The 21809-nt window shown below is 45.1% G+C and overlaps 1 protein-coding gene across 1 annotated transcript; it reads right to left on the bottom strand.

Annotated features, from left to right (window-relative positions):
• Positions 1-1263: 1263 nt before the first annotated feature.
• usp28 (ubiquitin specific peptidase 28) lies at positions 1264-21668 on the bottom strand. The gene is made up of 26 exons (XM_018755014.2): positions 21411-21668; positions 18749-18823; positions 17595-17703; positions 17343-17451; positions 17010-17172; positions 15494-15580; positions 14974-15111; positions 14772-14842; positions 14616-14692; positions 14384-14532; positions 14159-14286; positions 13810-13905; positions 13512-13691; positions 12501-12715; positions 11853-11923; positions 11310-11538; positions 10530-10988; positions 9682-9809; positions 7651-7941; positions 7265-7360; positions 6791-6969; positions 6077-6155; positions 4012-4091; positions 3806-3929; positions 2543-2738; positions 1264-1848 (listed from the first exon to the last, which is right to left on the bottom strand). The coding sequence occupies exons 1-26, from the start codon at positions 21618-21620 to the stop codon at positions 1673-1675; spliced, it is 3915 nt and encodes a 1304-aa protein (XP_018610530.2). The 5' UTR covers positions 21621-21668; the 3' UTR covers positions 1264-1672.
• Between the last annotated feature and the right edge of the window lie 141 nt (positions 21669-21809).

The following is a 21809-nucleotide window of genomic DNA, read 5'->3' as shown; positions in this document are numbered from 1 at the left end:
CCCCCATGTAAATTTCAGCTCCATGAAATAATCTGGAAAAGATTTTTCAATATTTGGAATATCCAGAATGTAAACCACATCTGCAGTTTCCAGATGTTTCCATGAACAATTTCCATTACACCCTAGACAGGGTGAGAGTCTGTCACAGGGTACCTTTTTTATACTTTCACGAAAAAAACTACCGCTTCAGACAATGTCATGTAGAATGTTTTGAAATGGGCTTGCCCAATTTATTCAGTGCTCTTTGACTTGTAAATCTGTTTTTTTTTTGACACAGAAGAGGGACTACTGTACGCCCCTTTACATACTTATGATGGCCCTCTTGGGTTTGTCATTGCTCCTTTCTTTTTCATTTGGAGAGGTTCTTTGCACTTTATGGTCTCGTCGAACATTCAAGTCCGCTGGAAATCCTCCCTTTCCATGGACAAACACTGTTAAATTGGTGCCCTCACACACATCTTCTCTTGTAGGATGTTCTAGCCTAGCAGGTGGTGACTGTAGAAAAAATACTAATGATAATAAAAATGGACGGCTCACTTTTGCACATAGTACGCAAGTAGAGAAAATGCAAAAATTACAATGGGAAAATGCATGTTTTCCAAAATTTTGTGTTTATGGTGACAAAATGAGTTGTTTTAAACAATTAACTGATATTTTTTCTTCAAATAAGTGACACTAATTATAATAGGGCAAACAAGCAAACATGAAATATTCCCACCAAGATTAAAAAAGACATATTGAAACGCTGCTGTTCTTAAACCTCAGCTCCTGTGTGAGACCAGAGGCTGTGCGTCAAGCCAGGAAACACAATGGCCCGTAGCTCCACCAGTGTTTCTCACATATGAATAATTTAGAGGAAGTCCATATTATTAAGATTTTATTGCTTTACACTTAAGAGTAAAGGAGACTTTGGATTTATTAACAAAAAAATTTACTTCCAGTCCCAGTTGTGTCTGCAAGCTGAGGAGCCAGTATACAGTACATACCTTCAAGTGTCCCAAATTGAGGATGTGGCTAATATAGAATAACCTCTTTAGGGATAAATGTAGACAAAACATAAATAGAAAATATTTTAAAATACTGCTTGATATTTACTTATTTGCAAATATATATAGTTAATTTTTATTTGTATGTACAATGTCTGATGTCTAAACATTCCTGAGCAGTAAAAAAGCATAATTACAGCATGACAATAAGAAAAATTAAAGAACGAGAAAGAAAATGCAGGAATTCAAAGAAATTGGTTGTTTATTAAAGGCTGAATCCAGTGGTTAGAAGTAGGGTTTATTTCAGCAATTGCATAGTGTAAGAATTCTACAAGCCAAAATAAAGAAATTTATAAAAAAGCAAAAGATGTCTCGTGACAAGAGGAAGAAATCCTGATTATTAATGTTTTAAATTAGTGCCAGATTTCTTATGAAAGCAAAGGATTTTTCCTAAGTGCTTTAAAGATTAAACTCTTTACAGAAGTCGCATTTAAAAAGTTTTTCAATCCTTCATGTGGAGCTCTTAGCACAGTGTATTGGCGATGACAGAAATAGAGAAAATACAAAATAGTGCTCAAAACAATGCTTTTGTGGTGGTCACTTGAGGGTTCCCTCAACCTCCCTTCCTGAATAAGCTGTGCGGAGCAGCTCCTTGACGCCTCTATGGGATGCTCCGCGTGGTGTTCTTACTTGACAGTCACAATGGAGGTGTCGTGGATAGACTCCATGACAGCTGCCAGCCGGCTGCCCAAGTCATGTGGCACACCGGGCCGGACTTTGGGAGGCTCTGTGATCTCGATCCTGCCCACGGAGCAGTCCAGCAGCCTGGGCAGAAATTCACTCAGCTTCTCCTGCAGGACACCTGTGGGCAGAGTGAGAAGGCACAGCATGAGCTGGAGATGCAAACACTAGAATTCCCCTTGCGGAGCAAGTGGTAAAACTACAATGATTAAATTGCTGATTGATTAGGAAATTAATTAGGCATTAAGAGAGCATGAGGTGGCGTAATGGCAAAAGCTGCCACCTAGAACTTAAAAGACACAGGTTTGAATCCCTGCACCTGCTGTAGTAGCCTTGAGAAAGGTACTAACCCTAAATTACTACAGTAACATAAAAAAAATTCTGAGCTGTAAAAGTGGGTAAATCACTGTAAGTAGCTTAACAATGTAAGCCGCTTTGGAGTTGCAATCAATAAATAAATTACAAAAAAAAAAAAAAACACAATACAGTAGCTAATAATAATTTTAAATGAATGCAAAACAACATAGATAAGAGAAAATTGCACTGCAGAAATAGATTTCATCCCTATCCAAGTGATCTTGCAAGTGTTCATATTTAGTTTTGTCGCATAAATAGAACGCAATAAATAACAATAATTCTGAAAAAGAAATCAATATTCTTACCCACATGTACTTCCAATGTCCTTACAGGAGGCTACATCTGGCAGCAGATGTAGCCTCCTGTAAGAACATTGGAAGTACATGTGGGTAAGAAACCTATATCTTATTGTTCATGTGGCCTGCGTTGTGGGGCCAGTGTAGGCTTGGTCCACTCACCCTCCATGTCCTGTTCGAGGTATGAGCACCACCGGCTCCTCATCGCTTCGATGACGTCCAAGTCTTCCTGGCTAACACTGTCACGGATCATCAAGTGCATGCAGGGAATGACGGTGTTGTTCATGATGCTCAAACCCGCGGCCACGTTGCTCTCGTCCCCGCTGGCAAACAGCTTCGCTGCATTCTCATTCAGTTCCTGAGCAGGCAGACACAGACCTGTCAGCGGATACAGAATCCCGGCACCATAGCAGTGGGACAAGATCCTGATCATTAATGTTCTTTTAACATTTTGCCACAGTAATATCTAGCCACAGACTGTTCATTGTCACGCTTGCATAATTAAGAATTGTGGAAAAATATTTTATATCACCATAAGCAGGTACCATAGCAATGTGGGATATCTACTAGTTGCAACAACTGCAAGGTTGCTGGTTCACACCCCACATCCTATGACTTCCGGTGTCCTCTCTATTAAGGTACTTAATCTGAATTGCTGTAGTAAAATGCCCAAATGTACAAAAGGGCCGACTACTGTGAAGCTTTCAATAAACACATACACATTATTGTACCGCTTGTCCCATTCAGAGTCACGGGGAGCCAGAGCCTAACCCAGCAACGCAGGGCATAAGGCTGGAGGGGGAGGGGACACACCCAGGACAGGACACCAGTCAGTCATAAGACACCCCCAGCAGGACTCGAACCCCAGACCCACCAGAGAGCAGGACCCAGTCCAACCCACTGTGCCACCATGTCCCCTGCTTTCAATAAAATTCTATTCAATCTATTTTTATAGAAAGTGACAAAGAGCACCAAACAAAAGATCAAGAGACAACAATAATGGAGTTAAAGGTTAGCTATACATTAAATTACCGCAGGAACTATACCATGCAGTAAAGCTGTAAAGTACGTTAACAGGCCAGAGAGGAGAACAAAAAAAAAAAACTCCCAATAGAAAGGCAAGGGAGAGAAATAATCCTCTTGGGTCCAAGTGCTAGGGCATTCTGGGCAGAAAAGGAATGTCAGCTCTCATCAGCAATGAAACCACTGGCTAAGCTAGAAATTACTTTGCTGATGTCTTCAGCCAAGGCATTTTTTGTGTTGCATATTGGAAGCGCCATCACTGTTAAGAAAGGAATGTACTGATGCTACGCAGTGAAGCAATCCAGGTTAAATACTGATCTTCAGGGCACCGACACAGTGACTCCTGTGGGTCATGCAAACTGGTTCTGGTTCTGAAAACGGGCCAGTGAAAGGAGTGCTCACAGTGAGGCACTTTCGCCTGTAGAGCGCAATGAACTGCTGTTCCACCCCCTTTCTGTCCCCCTCCATCAGCAGCTCCCTGTTGTTCTGGAACGCGTAGACCAGGTAGTTGAGCGCCTCACGGACTCTAGAACAGGGACGAGAGGTCAGCATGGCACAGCGGCAGCAAGGCTGAGAAAACACCCAAGTCAGCGTGTACGTCCACATACTTCCCATTCTGGTACTGCTCCAGACCCGTCAACAGGTATACAAACACCTTCCTGAACAGGTTGTAGTCCTCGTGCCATTTCTGCAGAAGACAGAATCAAAATCTACGTATGAATTATGCGCGTTAAATAGATAACCCAGCTTTTGAAGGCAAAGACTGGCGGCCTAAAGGCTGCAAACACAAGTTCCAGGAGAGACCATAGCGAAGAGTTTTATAATCAGACAGTGATATCACACTAAAATCTGAAATAATTGTATGCGTGTTGTGAAGCTGTCAAGCAACAAAAGAAAAAAGAATATGATAATAATAATAATAATAATAATAAGGAAAGGACAGAACACATATGAAACATATTACCAGCCTCTGAGAACTGCAACAGGACTGTGTACCACAGTATGACTAAACAGACATATGAACACTGGTATCTTTCATTTTCATTTTTTGACACTTGTATTGATCTGGCTCTGAGAATCAATGTTTTTGTTAGCGACTAGTTAAATACACAGCTCGGTGTTTTTCTGTCTGAGCAACACCGTTTGTCGCATCTCCATGGGTGCCTTCGCACCAGCTGCAGCTCTTGTCCTTTCTCCATGACCACAGCAAACATCTCCCTTTTGCTACTCATAGTCTCCCAACTGCCTTCACGAACCATGTTTTTTTATTTTCTTTCTTAGGCACAGCTTGAATCTTCCCTTCATTATGACTGTTTTGACTGTTGTAGACTGTACAACAACGTCTGGCCTTAGAGGGGTTGTCATAAATTTGGTGGGCAACCAGAATTATAGATTGAGGTCTGCTCTGATGGACCAGTTGTCCTCAGTAGAGAATATTGCTCCGTTCTTCTTCCATGCGATGCTGTGTATTACCTCCCGTGTGTCAGACGTTTTTGCACGAAAGGGTGACATTTGTTTGCTTCCTGTCTGCTCATCTCCAGCACATTTGCCAGCTTTTACAGGACTTGATCATGCTGCCACCTGTGTTGATGCTGACTTTGTGACAGAGCATCCAGCAGGTAGACAGGATCTGCTGGAGGTTTAAATTTGGGGCATCACAGAGGGGGGAACTTCGCATTGGAGCCGTACCACCGGTGCATGTTGATGGAGCTGGGAGGGTGTTGCAAGTAGCACTGACAATGAAGCTTAGTCTTGCCTGTGGTATCTCCCAGATGTCTTACCAGCTTACGACTCTGTTGATCATACCTTACCAGATTACTAACTGCCTTGATTTTATGCTTCCCCTCTTCCATGGTTATAATTTCTGAGATCACCATCTCTTTCCTCTTCTTTCTGGAAGCTGAAGACCACAGCTTGGGTGCTGCCCCCCACCATTCAAGGCTAGTTCTTCCTGTTTGGGTCCACACGATTACCTCCTGGCATCCCAGTCTGATGATGGCCTGGTCTGCTGCTTCCTGCTCCGCTTGTGACCCATTCAGACTGAGACTTTACTCCTTAGTATAGACTAGTCTTTTGACTCCCACAACTTTGACGCCAGCCTGGCCCTGCAAGGTGATGTATTTTAAGGGTAGATCCAGAGAATTTCTTCCGAAAAGTCCTGTGGTAGAGATGCACTGAGGTTGTCCCAACCATCTTAAATGGTAATTAACTTTCTTTGAGTCCATCTTCACCACCACAAAACCTGGACCAGGTTTTAAGTTAGACTAAGTCTACAGTTTTGGACATGAATTTTGGGTAGAATCTGCAATGTTGAGTGACTTCAGAAAGTCTGCCATTTTCAGGCTGGAAAAAATCTGGGTTTAATATACATTTTGCTGTTTGAACAAATAGCCGGAAGGGCTTCAGTAAAGTAATTTAAGTGAATTTCAGTTTTTCCCCATTTCATTTCAAGTAATTATATGTAATTATGTGTTTGAACAAGATATCCTGTAGCTGACCTTGGCTCCTTGGCTGTGATATCAGGTGTTTTAAATAATAAAAACAATTACTATCCTTATTATCATCATCTTCTGTAAGGAAGGATAGTACACATATGACTCATGTTACACTTGGAGGCATGATGCTGATTTTGTGCAATGTGTTCTTGAAGCGAAAAGAAAGAACAGCCTTCACCATGTACTCCTCCATATCCATATCTTCTGGTTTGATGAGGCGCAGCTTCGCTCGAGCTTCTTTCATGATTCCAATGGACCTAGAGAACAAGACCACTGGTTGAACTGGTTTGCTTGTGGGGCTCGGGTACACATTTCCCTGTACAGAAGGCCTTCTGGCTACAGAGCGCTGTCCAGATTTAGAGAACTTGAATTTAGAAGTTGCATGCATGGACCTAACCCAACTGGTCTTTACACATTTATACAGCTGCTAAATGCTTCGCTTTCTACGCTTAAGATAGAAAGTTCTGCCGCATAACTTTTGAAAAGTTTACAGTGAAATCAGATTCTTATAAATATTTATTAGGAAAAAGCTGTTGTTAGATTAGCTCTGACACTGAAAATGAATATGTGTGAAATCTTTGCACATGTCAATCAGCAGACTCCAGAACTCTTTAAGTGGTGACCAAAGCTATTTAACAGAATGAGTAACAAATGGTCAAGTCTTGAGCCCCTGTAAAGATAATGCAGTTTGTGACAGCACCCCGTAGGGCAGGTGGTTGAGGTAAGAATTTGAAAATGCTGGTATTTTCGCTGTGACATGTCAATGATCGCTCGTGGAGTAGGAAATTTATGACCCTGAGGCTGAGGAGGGTCATATTTGCATTGCATTTCTGAGAGTGACAGACAGGGTGGGGCTGGAGAATGCGGGGGTTGGCGACAGGGTGCAGCATGCCTTTCATCGTAGCTGAGATTGCGGTCCGCAAACTGCTCCAGGAGAGTCCGTTCTACGACCCGGTTGGGGGCACGGTTCTGGAAGAAGTAGACCAGGACGTGCTGCAGTCTGGGGTCACTCTGTGGGGTGGTCTCCTCCTGGGACAGCTGGTAAAGCCGAGAGTACTCCTCGTGGAAAGCCTGGCAGAGGAGATAACAGCGAAAGGAGAGCGACGACGAGGAACCCTGCTGTCTTTCCAGTCTCAGAACTGATTAGCATCGCTGCACATTTCTTCCTAATTAGTGCTAACATCATTAGTGAACTGTAAGTTCTTTCGGCCTTGGTAAGATAAAAACCGTGGGGGTCAGTTACAGACATCTAGAAGAGCTAAATTTATTAAGGCCACAAAATGTCAAAGGTTCTGATGCTCTGGAAGAGATGGTGCAGGGAAAACGGAGAAGGCTGCCCAGGTTCCAGCATGCACTGGGGTACTACCTTGATGAGACCAGCTTCAGGACCATCCTTGTCGTAGGTTTGCCGGGCCTTGGCAATGGCCAAGATGATTCCCTGCATGGCTGGGGTGAGCATCGCCTGCCCCAGAGTGTGTCGTAGACACACAGAGTGTTGCACACAGAGGGACAAAGATGAAAACAAGGTTATCCATAACTGCAAGATCAATGGTGTCTTTAGCAGAATTTAATAATAATAGAAAGCAAGTCGTCATTTTATACTTGTTCAATGCCTGCGACGCACTCAAAGATATGAGTGTTGATGTGTAGATGACGCTCAGCTGTGCTTGAATAAACCACAACGTTTTTTTTTAATTATTTGTCACAGAGACAGTTTAACTCTTTTCTGGGGGATGTGCTTTGGTGTAGTACCTCTTCATTATAGCCGTCCGCATCGGAGCGAACCAGGATCTTTCCCACGTTGGGAATCTCCACTTCGGAGACCTGGTTCTCGGTCGGCCTGCGGTTCGTCTCAGCGGGGGCTTCCTCCTGGGGTGAGGCCTGAGGTTGTGGCTCAGCTTGGGGTTCCTCTTCATCTCCACCAGCTTGGGCCTCTTCTTGTCCTGCTCCCTCTTCCGCTGCCTCTGGCTTTGGCTCTGCCTCTGGTTGTGCTTCTGCTTCGGACTCTCCCATCTCCTCTGCTTTCCATACTGGCTCGGGGCTCTGTCGAAAGACAGTCAAGATAAATTAAAGTATCAGAAGTTCAGACGTACACTAGGGTAAAAGGGACACTTTATCTGGACTACAGTCATTACGTAAATATAGACATGCAAAACACTGGGTTCTCGTGGACTGGCAAGATCAGGCCAACTCTGACCAGATAATTTTTCTGCTTATTATAATTATTCACACACACACACTGTCTGAAACCGCTTGTCCCATGCAGGGTCGTGTGGAGCAGGAGCCTAACCTGGCAACACAGGGCGCAAGGCTGGAGGGGGAGGAGACACACCGGAGACGGGACGTCAGTCCATCAAAAGGCACCCCAAGCGCGACTCGAACCCCAGACCCACCAAAGAGCAGGACCCGGTCAAACCCACCGAGCTACCGCGCCCCCCTCTAATTATTCAGTTCAATTGAATTCCTTACTAGGGGGTGCGGTGGCGCAGTGGGTTGGACCGCAGTCCTGCTGTCCGGTGGGTCTGGGGTTCGAGTCCCGCTTGGGGTGCCTTGCGGTGGACTGGCGTCCCGTCCTGGGTGTGTCCCCTCCCCCTCTGGCCTTACGCCCTGTGTTGCCGGGTAGGCTCTGGTCCCCTGTGACCCCCTATGGGGACAAGCGGTTCTGAAAATGTGTGTGTGTGTGAATTCCTTACTATTATGTAAGTTCTATGGATTTAACTGCATTTTATTGTTAGTGTAGTTGTTGTGATTATTAATTTTGCTAATTTAACTTTAAGTTCAAATTTTACCGTCCTTAGTTTTCTCACATTACATTAACCGTTACAGTAACCTGAAATGCGCGCGAACCGACCGTGCAATACAATAAACGTCCTCTAGAGGCCACTATACAATCATTTATTAGGACAGCGCGAATTATTCGGTACCTTGCAGGAGCTACAAGGTCTTTCAGATGTGATCATCTTCATTATGTTTTCCATTAAACTTCCTTTGCCACAGATTTTTTTTTAGGAAAGAAAAATGAATAATTTACTATATTTCTACATTTAAATCCTAAAAAGGATGACACGGACAAGGCATCTCAGTTGTGCTTTTCACATATGTCGCACTAGGCTGGGAATGGACCAGGGTGTTCCGGTCCAGTGCACCACTGTCCTTGTTCCAGCTGGGAATGAAATGGTTCCTCATGCTCTATTTAAAGCCCGACGGTTCACCAAGTCCAACTCCTGACAGATTGTCACTGACACCAACCAACAATATCGCCAAGAAAATGGCTGGAATGTAAACGGCTCTCGGGGTGTCAGATATGCAAAGCAGTCCCAGCACTGCAGCTACACAACTATTCGTAGTTCGGAATAACCTGCTATGACAAAACAATGTGAATGTTGTTGTAAAATCTATCTATATTGTGCACATATTTATGCTTGTGCCTTGATATAGTTCTCAGAACACTAGGAAAGAATGTACAGTACCTCCTTCTTAACCACTAAGCTAGAAATAACACACATATTTAAGTAGCAGTGAGTGGAACAAGTGGACCACTGAAATTTACTGTGGTATTTTATGGCTAGATATCTATTACCCAGTGTAAAGATATCACATTGGTCATGGAAATAGATCAGTCCATAAAAACTGGAAAGGAGAGGTTGTATGACATTCTCCGAGTGTGTCCCAGTGACTGACTACATTGGGTTTCGCATCCGCTGTGGATCTATAAGCTGTGACCTACAATATGATTCGAAATTCGTCATGAAAATAACTTCACCAGCTTCATAACCATCCTACCTGAGACCGCAGACTCGGCTCCTCGTGACCGTTGCTGCCGTCTACGGCGTCGGCGCTGGCCTGATCCGTTTGTTGCTCGATGCCATCGCTCCCTGGTGTGGGGGGTATCAAATGCCTATGGGAGGGCTCTGGAACGAAACCTCAGGTCAGTCATGAACATGTCATTCCAAGAAGGTTTTCAAGTGAGCCTTGCTTCTACGGGTCTGAAAGCAGAACTGTTCATTATGTGAGGCAACACAAGAGGTCAGTGCTGTCCATTTAGAGGGTTGTCACTCGATCAAGTGATCTTAACTGGGATTTCGACTGTAAATTCTTTTCACGATTATTGTCAATATTACAATAGTAAAATGACATCTATTACGTATGTCATAGAGGACTGCCCTGAGATATAAAACATCAGCAACAGGAGTAAACTTTTGATTATAATGTATACAGAAGGATCCTTGGCTACTTTGTTGAAAACTTTACTAAAAAATACTGCGTTGACAAAAATTCAATATCAACACATCAGAACTATTTAAAAGAACTGCTTAATAAGACACTGTATTTAGAATATACAGATTTTCAAAAAAATCTAAACATATATTATGCATATATATAAATTTTCCAAACCAACAAAATTAAACCAAATTAACATGATATTCTAGCTTTGGAAGAAAATATGGTATTCCATTATATGATATTCCATCTTTTGCCAGGGTTCTTCCACGGTTGCTCACTTGTTTCCTGCTTTCACAGCTGCTTCCGCCCCTTGTGCCTCAGATAGTTCCTGGTATCTTCCATGGTCCCTCCCCTGGTCCCCCTCCTGGTTCAACCCCTTGTTGCTGGTTCCTTGTTGAATTGCTCACCTGGTTCCTCTCCTGGTTCTTCTCCTGGTTCCTCTCCTGGTTCGCCTCCTGGTTCCTCTCCTGGTTCACCTCCTGGTTCCTCTCCTGGTTCGCCTCCTGGTTCCTCTCCTGGTTCCTCTCCCGGTTCCTCTCCCGGTTCTTCCTGTGGTACTTCCACCGGTACTTCCACCGGTACTTCCACTGGTTCTTTCCCAGGTTCCTGCACCATTTCCTCCCTTGCCTGTCTGTCAGGGTTCTCACCTGCTCCTACAGCTTCAGCCACCTGCTCCAGAGGACGCTCCTGTGTGACACATTGGGAGGGCAGTGTGGGCTCCTCCTGGGGCCTCCTGCACAGCTGTTCCTCCCACTCCTGCAGCTCCTGCTTGAACCAACGGTTGTCCTCCTGAACATAGCGGCGCAAGATGGGGGGCAGGGCATCCATCCCCTGCAAGACCTGACCAGTCTCGACATCAGTGTCTTCTGCATCACGTATCAACGCATGGGGTTCAAGGGTTTAGGGTGGAGAGGGTCGAAGGGTGAGGAAAAAACAGAAATGCATGAACACGTATAACATGTAGGATCATGGAAATAAAAAGCTCAGCCTCTTGGACTGCACTTCACAAACTGTCGGAATATTAATCATAGACGTTCTCCTCTGAGCAGTACCACACGGAGATTACAGAAATAAATTAATCTGCTGAATATGCATAGCCGGCGAAAAACAAAATCTTGATTTGGACGGGTTGGATCCAAGTGCTGAAATGAGTAGCTTTAGAGGTGGAGGGGGATGATGGGGCTGACCTGCGACCAGGTGGGGCAGGCTGTCATCGATGTACATGAGGCAGTAGGCGCTGGCGTTGGTCATCCCACCGTACGAGTCCCGCACCAGCTCCTCCCAGGACGACTCAGTCACTGACACATCATTACACTTCAGCCAGCACTGGCGGCTGTGGTCGTACACGTAGGCCCAGTAGTGGCCAGCTGACGCCTGGCCCTCGTGCACCAGTACAGCGTGGAGCCGGTAGGGAGCCTACGTACCACGGGCAATCGTTCAGACTGGAAGGCTCACTTTTACATTTATCTCTTAGCCAGAAATACGTACATGACCAATGACCAATGCATCAAAAGCACACTGCACTCACAAAGCATCTGCGTAGTTATGGAACCAGAGGACAGCATGTCTCAGTAATGAAGTCACAGAGACATGAGACAATCTGTCACTGACGCTACACATTACAGCAGTGGTCCCCATTTAAGGGTGTTTTATTCCTTCTGATGTCACAGCTCCATAGAGGACAGGTAGAGGCTGGCTGATGTCAGGAGTCACAGGAGAGGAAGACTTACTTGGCACAGGGAGCCATCGGAGTACATGCCCCCTAGTGACTGGCTGATCCCTTCAATGCTGCTCTTCAGCTCTACAGAGACATGACGGTAGACGGCAGGTCAGAGGAGAAGGGGCTGATCGGGACTTAGTGGACATTTACATTTACATTTATTCATTTAGCAGACGCTTTTGTCCAAAGCGACGTACATCTCAGCAAAAGTACAATTTATGCATTACATAAGAGAAGGAGGCATAGCTGCAGACATGAAAGTCTCACGAAAACCTAGTTTGTTACCTACCACTTGCTGCACTGAGGTTCATCATTCAAGCAGGTGCATAAGACACAGACAAATCCCGATACCCACACCAATTTTTTCTTTTTTTTAAATTTTATTTTATTTTTTTAATTTTAATTTTAGTGGAAAACCAAATAAAACCAAAACTAGATGACTGTTTAAGGGAACTGAATGCATATCTAATAATGACTTGTTTGGGTAGTGCTCTTGTGTAGATAAAGAGACATAATTTTTTTTAACTCTAAATCCATTGATGGAAAGCGAAGGGACGAAAGCACAACTGTCAATGAAAATGACTGACCAATCAAAAAGGCTGCGGGACAAAAAACACCATAAAACACCACAAGCAGACAATGATGAGGGCAGACCCACCATTGATGCTGTTCTCCACCTCGATCCTCCAGCGTTGCAAGCAACTTTTGACACAGAGCAGTTCTTCTTCAGAGATGCTATGGGGAGATGGGTGTTGGGGGGCATCCATCACAGGTCTGCACTGGGTGAAGGGCTTGTGTACGGGGGACCTTTGAGATGCGGGGCCTTGATAAGTCAAACTTTCTGATGGCCCGGCATCTTCTTGACCTGACAGACTGCGAAACAAGAGATGATTACACAACACTATGTTATTCAGGTGCTAAACAGACCGTTATCTAAGGGGACTGCAGAACTCTAGAGATTTAACCTGGGAGTACTGGGTTCAAAAATAGTGTGTGTCCAAACTGGTTTTCATTCTTCATCGGAGGGTGCCAGTAATGCAATGCAGTGTTGAGCACCAGCAGGGTTTCTTTGACCCCAATGCTAAACGTCAGAGGTACGAGAAATGTTGTAACCTGCCGAGTGCTGACAGGCTCAAAAGCCACCCATAGCAGCATGTAAGTGCCTGTTACTCCAGGTTCGCAAAATATACATACAAAGTGTTAAAAACAAGAAAAGAATTGTTGGACACACATCACCTTTGAGATAGACAGGTTACGTGTGTATCAGGAGTATGACCAACTGTGTGCAGAATGTGTGGAATTAGTGCAACAGACACTTTTGATCCTACTGCTAGTCAGTGGAGTAATTAGAAAATTTCTAGTAATTCACTTCATATTAATTTATGTCTATAGACCATTTTTCTCTCCAGAATGACACAGAGGACTGAACAAGGTTGCAGTGCTAAAGAAGGTTAATGAAAATAGTGTAAAATTATAGATATAACACATACGGCATGCTAGGGTTAAATAGCTGATTATTTTAAAGGCAGCTCAAAGAAATTGTTGAGGGCTCCGAACAACACCAGCCCTCCTGGGACTTTAATCTCCAGCCTCTTGGTCACAAATGAAGGTTGATTCGGGGTTTCTGACGGGTCATCAAGCGCTCTAGGGTCTATGAGATGATGCTTGCCTGGGCTTGTCAGAGGAGGGGTCTCTGTGCGATGAAGGGTCAGCAGGAGACGTCTGCAACTGGTGTCTCACATCTTTGACAGGGGATGTGCTGGTGGGTGTAGTGGTGGCAAACTCCAGAACGTACTCCAGCATGTCTGCCAACGGGTACTTTGTTGGACCTGAGCCATAGCTCTTATAGCTGGAAAGCAGAGACATGCAGACCTGTTGATGCTCGTAAAACTCAATCTCAGTTCCAGCCATATGTGACCTTAACCATCAGGACTCTTCTTCCCCTGCATGCATGTCATTAAATTCACCTTTCCAGTTTCTGGTGGAGGGCCATCAGCTGATTCTTCAGCTTCTTCACCTCCTCTCTCCTGCCCTGCATCTGCTCAATGTTCTTGTGGAGGTACCTGCTCAAATCAGAGTCTTCATCAGATAACCAACAGCAAGCTTAGGTGCCCCTTACATGGTTAACGGAACCAAAATAAAGAGGACTTCTCTCAGTACCATTATATAATTTATTATTGCTTCCCAAAAAATATTAATCAAATACAGCAAGCAATTTCAACACCTTTTCCTAGTACTTTTCTCACTGAAAATACGTGTGCGTGATTGCAGACGTAGAAAACGGTGTGGAAGGTGCACAGTGCAGACGGAATGTACCTGTCCATGTACATAACTTGAGGAAATTCCAGTTTTTTGTGTATCTTCTCTGGGCGACCTAAAGACTGGTTGAACTCAAACCTAGACAGTTCAAAGGTCAGCACTGGTGGTAATTTTGAGAACCATCTCTGCAAACAGAAAGAATTCATGTCCACTATGATGAGTTCAGATCTTGCGTCACTGGACAACGACCACCAACCTGATTCTAGGAATCGTATCACTCACCTGTCGACCACAGGGAAAGGTTTGATCTGAGTGCAGAGATTCGATCTCGCCCTCCACCATGGCCCCTTCCAAACACTCGTCCAGGTTGTTGAATCCATTCACTTGCAAAGGGTACTGCCCAAACTGCTCAATGTTCGACACTGTGCTGCCTAAACAGTGGTGCACATTGGCCATGTTCTCTTAAGAAAAACCTCTCAACCTCTCGGCAGAAAGGTAAATGTCTCTTCCTCACCTTCAATGGTTCTCTCTGCCACAAAAGTCCCATAAAACAGCTGGACCATTGGATTCTCCTGCTTGTCTTCGGGATTACTGAATGAAACATGTTGACAAAAGGCTGGTATCAATTCTTCCCTTCTAAATAATGATCTAAATAACTGTGTAGGCTTACCTGCCATGTGCAGCTAGCTGAAATGCATCCTCAAGCCAGTCCAGGAGCTTGTGGGTGAACTCACTGACATCCTAGCATCAAGACAAAATGTAGACTTAGGTCACGACTCACTGACAATGGTAGTTCCCGTCACAGCAGCTGGACAATACATTACTTAACGTGATCGTTTGGCTGGAGTTACATACAAAGCGGCCCGTTGTACCTGCTGGGCTTCGCTGGTGCGGAACGCATCTTTCAGAAGCTCTACTGCAGCTGAGGGGTCCACAAAGCGACGCTTGGAGCCCACCATGAGGGCAAAGAGACACCGCAATTCCTGCATGAAGGCGACATTCCTTTTGTCCTGTACACACACACACACACACACACACACATAGGTTTGATCTCCTCCCACAAAGCAAAAAGTTCTCATACTCCCTGAAAAATTAAAACATAAATGTAACTAAACCTTGGACTCACTAAAAAACCGTACCCAAGACTCCATTAAAACTCACATGTAGAAACTGACACACCCCACACCCCACCTCCACATCTGTCTAGCTTCTTGAAAGGAAGAAAGGAGGAATTTGCAGTTTTACCTATACTGGAAATGATACTTCATATATTTGGGCTTACTTGAAAAATGGGCTACATGAAATGGGCTGCATCTGATTGCTTGACTGAATTCTACGGTTGATTGATTGATTGATTGATTGATTGACTGACTGACTGACTGACTGACATACCGAACAGCTTTTACACTTCTCCAGCACTCTCTCGGACAGGATGTAGTTTAGCACCAGCCTACGGAACACCGGAAGGTGGAACAAAGACTACAACAGACAACAGAGAAAAAACAATTCCTTCAATTTGCACTCCAGCACATAAAAAACATAATCCCTTTTGCTATTTATAGAGGGTATGTGTTTATTGGAATGACTTCAATAAAGAACAGCCTCTTTGTCAATTGGTGACATTACTGTACATGTCTAACAGGCAATATTGTGCGATTTGTGAGAGATTTGACTCCGAGAGGCAGAGACATGAATGCAAAATCAATTCTGCACAGACTTACTTATTTTGGTCATTTTGAAGAACAGAACAAATTTTACTGCGTGCTGTTCAATCCATTTCCCAATTCAATTATCTTTAACATGAAAAAAAAACCACAGTGCAGTTTAATCACGAAGGCAAACAGAAGTTCTGCTGGAACAACAGCCTTGCAACAAATTCAATTACAGCTTATCACAATCTTACAATGCACAACCAGCTGATAAACACAGGGAGCTTGTTTTGCCACTATTGACCAACCGGCTTGTCTGGCTGGGGGAAAAAAACGAACAACTGATTTTCACAATGACGAGAAATGTTGTATATCTACGCTCACTGTACACACCCGGGTGAACCGACAGGATCTGGAGAATTCACAACGTTCGCGTGTCGCCGTCTCCTCTGCCGGTGACGACATCATAAGCGGGCCCTCGTGCTGGACGAGAACAACGCAAATATGGACGCGGTAATGACAAATGGCCCCTCTCTGGGCTCAACTAATCTCCCAACGGAAACCGATTTCACAAGTGCCTTAAAAGTTCTTCATTCGCTATATCATCAAAACATTGCGCTATTTAATTACCGCTGCAGTCTATCAATATCAATGAAGGATTGGATTTCGAGGGCGCTATCTGACACTACATACTAAGTCGAGCCGGGGCCGGCGCTAATAAGATTAGCATGCTGGAAGCACATCTGTAGAAGAGCTCCATCTCACCTCCTGTCACCCTGCTGTCATTTCTAATAACTAATATTACAGTAAACAGCTTGATTATATTGCAATGAGTTAAGCGAAAAAGAGGAGCGGCGCAGTTTTCTCCACGAACAAACTGAAGGCGATGCTACTGTTGAACAATACGCCCACGGAAGCCAAGAAAACGGAAAATAAAATGATAAAGACTGAGCTCGAGTTCTACAGCACTTGTGACCCCAACCAGCCAACACAGCAATCAGCCACGAGGAAGGGAAATACACTGATTCATTTACGTTGATTCATTTAGCAGACACTTCTTCTCCAAAGCGATGCTCATCTCATACTAGAAGCTATAAATACTATAGTAGAATCAAGGTGCTGGAGCTCACTGCGGAAAATGAACCCTCTCCAAAGTCCTGCGGTGAAGAGCGGCCGAGAGAGGGCTGGGGTTTCCCAACCAGGACTGCGAACGTGCTGCTCAGCCCGGTGGCGACACAAACGGCGGCTTAGAGGAACACCTGTATGACGGCGCTGAACCAGCAGGTGTTGCCCACATTGCGCACCCCCACCGGCCAGTCGTCTTGTCGGATCCAGTCGGCCGGGTTGGCGCTCTCTCCCGATGCCTCGCAGCGCTTCCTCTTGGCATTTGCGGCGCTCTCCTCCACGCTGGCCTCCAGGGCCCTGCAACGCAGCACAGGTGGACACTGAGCCTTCAGAGGTGCCAAAGAGAGTGCAGAAAGGCCTGTGAGTCAGGTAAATAAAATCAGTTTCGCTAACTCTAGACTGCCATACTGGCACATGTACAGGGACACGCATGATTTATTTATGCTGAACTTCCTCAATGTTCCAACCTGTTAAGTTCTCTTTCCTCTTCTTGGGCATTCTGGGATTCCTGCAAGCTGAGTTCTATGGCTGTTTGGAGGTCATCTTTCGGCCCATCTAATGATATCTCAACAATTCCTGGGGGGGAAAAGAGAAACAGCTCTGAAATCTGGAACCGGCTTTTAAAATCTGGCAAATTTTTCAGTTAATGTCTCCCACTTGTCCTGTGATGACATCCCTCTAGCCTGTAAGTGGCCTCTTATCTCTACCAGCCTGCCTACTTCTCTGTGAGCTCCAGGCTCGTCCATCACCAGCCACAGGCTCCGCCTCTTCCTCAGGCACCTGGGCAGTCAGCAGTGCTATGGCCTGACTCAGGTCTCCCTGGCTGGCCTGGGTCCGTGGGAGGATACAGAAACCCAGGTGTCAAACCCCCTCACCAGGCAATACAAATAGAAAGTTTAGTAAAAGGAAAAATACAAATTCCAAAAAGAATAGAATAGAATAGAATAGAATAGAATACATTTAAATGGAGCTGAGGAAATTTTAACAAGTCCCTAAATTTGTAAGTCTACAAGGATAAGTTATTCTCAACTTCTGAGGTACTGGGAATTAACTGTAGACATCAATATGCAGTTACTTAGTACCTGTGACATACCCTGGTACAACAATGATAGAGTGAATTTACCACTGTTGGAATAAATGTCTTTCCGAAACAGGTGAGACAGGCAATCACACCACCGCCACCGTTTCACAAAGATGTGTTTTGCTCTTGGTTTTGGACAACAGCAGAAATTGGTATCAGAGGCACTTGTGACAGACAGCCTCTAAAAGCTTTTTGGAATTGATGTCTGGTCTTTCTTGAAGCCGTAAACAACACGAACAGCTCTCAGTGACACTGGCCAGTGCTCCTGCTTTACTACAGAGCCTTGACCGATACCTGGGCCTGGTTCTTCCTTGGTAGGCCCACTTTGCGGCCACTCAACCTTTAATGGCCTCAATGAAAAAAGGAAGGATCGTACAATTCCTAGCCCCATGTAAATCATTCAGTCATCATTCTTTCTTTACCGTGAATATATACAGTCACCTCAATCCTGTTCAAATTCAATAAATTTATAGCTATTCATTTAGCTGATGATTTTCTCCAAAGCAACTTACAATTATTTGCCCAGCAGCTTGTTCAAGAGTATGACAGTTGGAGGTGGGATTCAAACCTACAACCTTTAGATTCAAAGGCAGTAGCTCTAACTGCTCTACTACTACCTGCCATGTTAAATAGAGGTTTGACTAAAGGCCTTGTTACCTAAGTTTGTCTCCAGGGTCATAGACCCATACGTGACAACAACAGACAGAGGTTTAATCTTGGATTTAGTCTATTCAGGGTCACTCAGCTTCAGTGACATTGGCATGCACACCACACCTCCTTATCTCCACATACCTTCAGTGCTGCTGTCAGCATCGCTAGGTCCTGGATACCTGTGATCTCTCTCAGCTGCTTGACCAGAATGTGAGTCTGCAACAAAGCACAAGCGCACTTTGCCGATTCTCTTTTGAACTTCATAAATTTGCTAAACAAAAACCAGTTTAAGTTTAACCCACACTAGTTTAATAGGTTTGATCCCCCGGTCTAGATGAAGATAGAGAAGGAATTTTGATTTTGCGGCTGACCGTTTGACCATCTGTGATCTAGTCAACTAAAAAAAATGGATGCATTTACTAAAATTCAGTCTTATCATTATTCTAGTAGCCTATTTTTGTTTTTCTTGTAGTCTTTGAAGCCTGGAGCGCGTACATTTCCCACTACTGTAACAGTGCTGCTGCAGAACCAGCTGAGGAACAACAGACTCCTTCTACTGCATGTGGAGTGTAATAGGACTCCTTGCTGGAGCACTTAACAAAATATCGTATTCATAAGCTTCTAGCTGGTGCTGTGTGTAATTTTCACGGAGAGGCAAATTTACACTTTAAATGGGAGGCCCATGTCTAAGGCCTGAGTGTCATCTGCTGTCATCTGCAGGGGTTCCACAGCTGGCCAGACCACCTTGTCTAGCAGATACAAGGTGTAAGCATGTGTAAACACCAAAACAGGGTGGGTATTTGTGATTTTCTGGCTATCTACGCTGCTTGTCTGTTTCTCTAGTTGACATTAGACCTTTTGTGCAGTGCTGAGTGGCTCGCAGTGAGCAAAGCGGTCATCACCCAGCGGGAGATGAGGTCTAAAGACTGTTCCCTGCCCTCCAGGGCTTCCCATGTTGGGAAAGCCACTGCAGACAGGTGAGTACAGTACTATACAAGGTGACACAACGGCACTCAGACTTTTAAGCATCAACATGCGCTAGATTGTTTCCCAAGTAAAGGGTCCTTTGGGGCAAAGGTAACATAATCTACTCTGGGAGGATATTTTATACTGAATAAATATAGAATGACCCAGTTACTTTTCTAAGTGCTAAATCACTGGTGATCAAACTTGTACAAGTGGAACAGTTTTGAGCTGCATCCATAACAGAGATAGAAAACAGATACAGGGTTGGACGCAACATATACAATGTGCCGATGGATTATTTAATGAAGACACTAAATGTATAGAACTGAAGACGCAGAGGGAGAAACGATCAAGGTCCATGAAGATTTATTCCCAGAAGAAATAAGTTTGAATTTTTTGAGACGCAATGAGCTGTGTTCAAGTAAAAATTTTGTGGCAAAGCTCTAGAAACCTGTGTCAGACTGTCTCACGAAGCAACTCTTACAACTTAATCCTCTTCATCCGTGGTGTCGGTCACTTCATTCTTACCCTATGGACTTTGATCGTTCTTTCGTCTTGAGCTATAGTTACACTGCATCCCAAACACATGGAGATTTATTATTTTACTTCAGTGTTAATATGTATTTCGGTGTCATTAACTGGCTCCAATTGCTAAATTTCTCCAAAAAGTGGACATCGATTGTTCTTCCCTCTGCATCTTCAACCTGACGCTATTTGTGACACGTCAAGTCTGCCACTTCCTAACTGCAGATCTCAACTCTTGACCACCAGACGGGTGCGTCCGCAGCAGCGGAAGAGTTAACTGGTCTTGCGCCAGTTAAGAATGGCCAAGCGTGTCAGGAGCTATATAAAGCCGAGACGCCAGCAGGTGCTGGAAACGCTGCGGCCTCCCAGCTGGTCCCGGAGGCAGGCCGCCACACTGGCCTGGCAGCGGCAGACATATATGGAGAGCCGGTGGGCCCCAGATCTCCTGGTCAGGCTCTATTTTGAGCCCTGGCAGAGAGAGCGCTTGTGTTTCTCATTCCACTCACCACGCAACAGGGATTTTGACTGGCATAAACAAGGGTCCCCTTTCCCCCCTCTTCATATATACTGTTACCCCTGGCACAGATTAGGTGAAACTGGCACGCATAAAATCAGCGCTGAGAGGAAGGCAACAAGGGTGAATAAACTGCGTGCAAATTGTGAATAACACAAGTGAGCAGTACTAATCGCAGCGGAGCCTCTCCTGCTTTAATAAGGCGGTATTTATAGGTTTCACCATGGTGGGCAACCCGGTGGTCTCCATAACAAGATGACGCGCCCCGAAGCGCACCACTTCTTATAATATATGAGGAATTGATTTAGACAAATCTATAACTGGATTAGGTGCGGAGTTAATTTTATCCCTGAGCAAATGCACATCATCATCATCATGCCTTAGTTTGCCAGAAGAAGAGTTCCAGAAACTTTGTTCACTGTGAACATCAGCTAAGAATAAGAAAGAGTGAGAGCTTTCCTGGAGGACCCTGAGCTGCTTCTCGAGCCTCGGGGAAGGTCCTCAGGAGGTGTGTCATCTTCACACCGTGTCATGTGTGTCTCGGGGTCTCAGTCACTGGACACAACGATTGAGCTGTTACATGAAAAATTACATTAAGCTGAACTGGGAAAAGTTTTTAAGACACGTGATCAGGCGATTTCACCGTGCAGAAGCACGGCCGTCGGCGGGATGATACGGACTCGTCTGTCCTGCGCCTCTGTCCGTGTGTGTGTGTGTGTGTGTGTGTGTGTGTGTGTGTGTGTGTGTGTGTGTGTGTGTGTGTGCGCGAGAGAGAGAGCGAGACAGCGGCGCGCTCACCGGACCGCCGGACTCCCCGTGTTCACAGCACTGATCATGATCAGCTCTCATCGCAGCTGCAATCTGAATCGCTTCTTTTTTTTCCGCCCGAAAGCCTCTTCTCCCCTCCACCGCAGAGCTCCCTCCTACTCCATCCGACTCCCGCAGGCAAAGCGCCGCGCCGAGCGCGCGCACACGCGCGCGCCAGGGCGAGGGGTCGCGAGCGCGCATGATAGATAGGGCGCGCGCACCCGCGACACCCGGGCGGCGCGGTGCGCTCGAGAATCGCACACCGCAGGGAAGAGCCGCTCCGTGTTAGTTCCGTTGCTTGATCCGACACGATGCCGCCAGCTGCAGTTTTTACAGTGTTTTTTGGCACGTGCCAATGCATGATTCTGCACACCTGTCTCAAGTTTTTTG

The sequence above is a fragment of the Scleropages formosus genome, chromosome 4 (genome assembly GCF_900964775.1).
Source record: "Scleropages formosus chromosome 4, fSclFor1.1, whole genome shotgun sequence".
NCBI classification, from domain to species: Eukaryota; Metazoa; Chordata; class Actinopteri; order Osteoglossiformes; family Osteoglossidae; genus Scleropages; species Scleropages formosus.
Note: the sequence above shows the minus strand (reverse complement) of the source record. Positions and strands in the feature narration are given on the sequence as shown.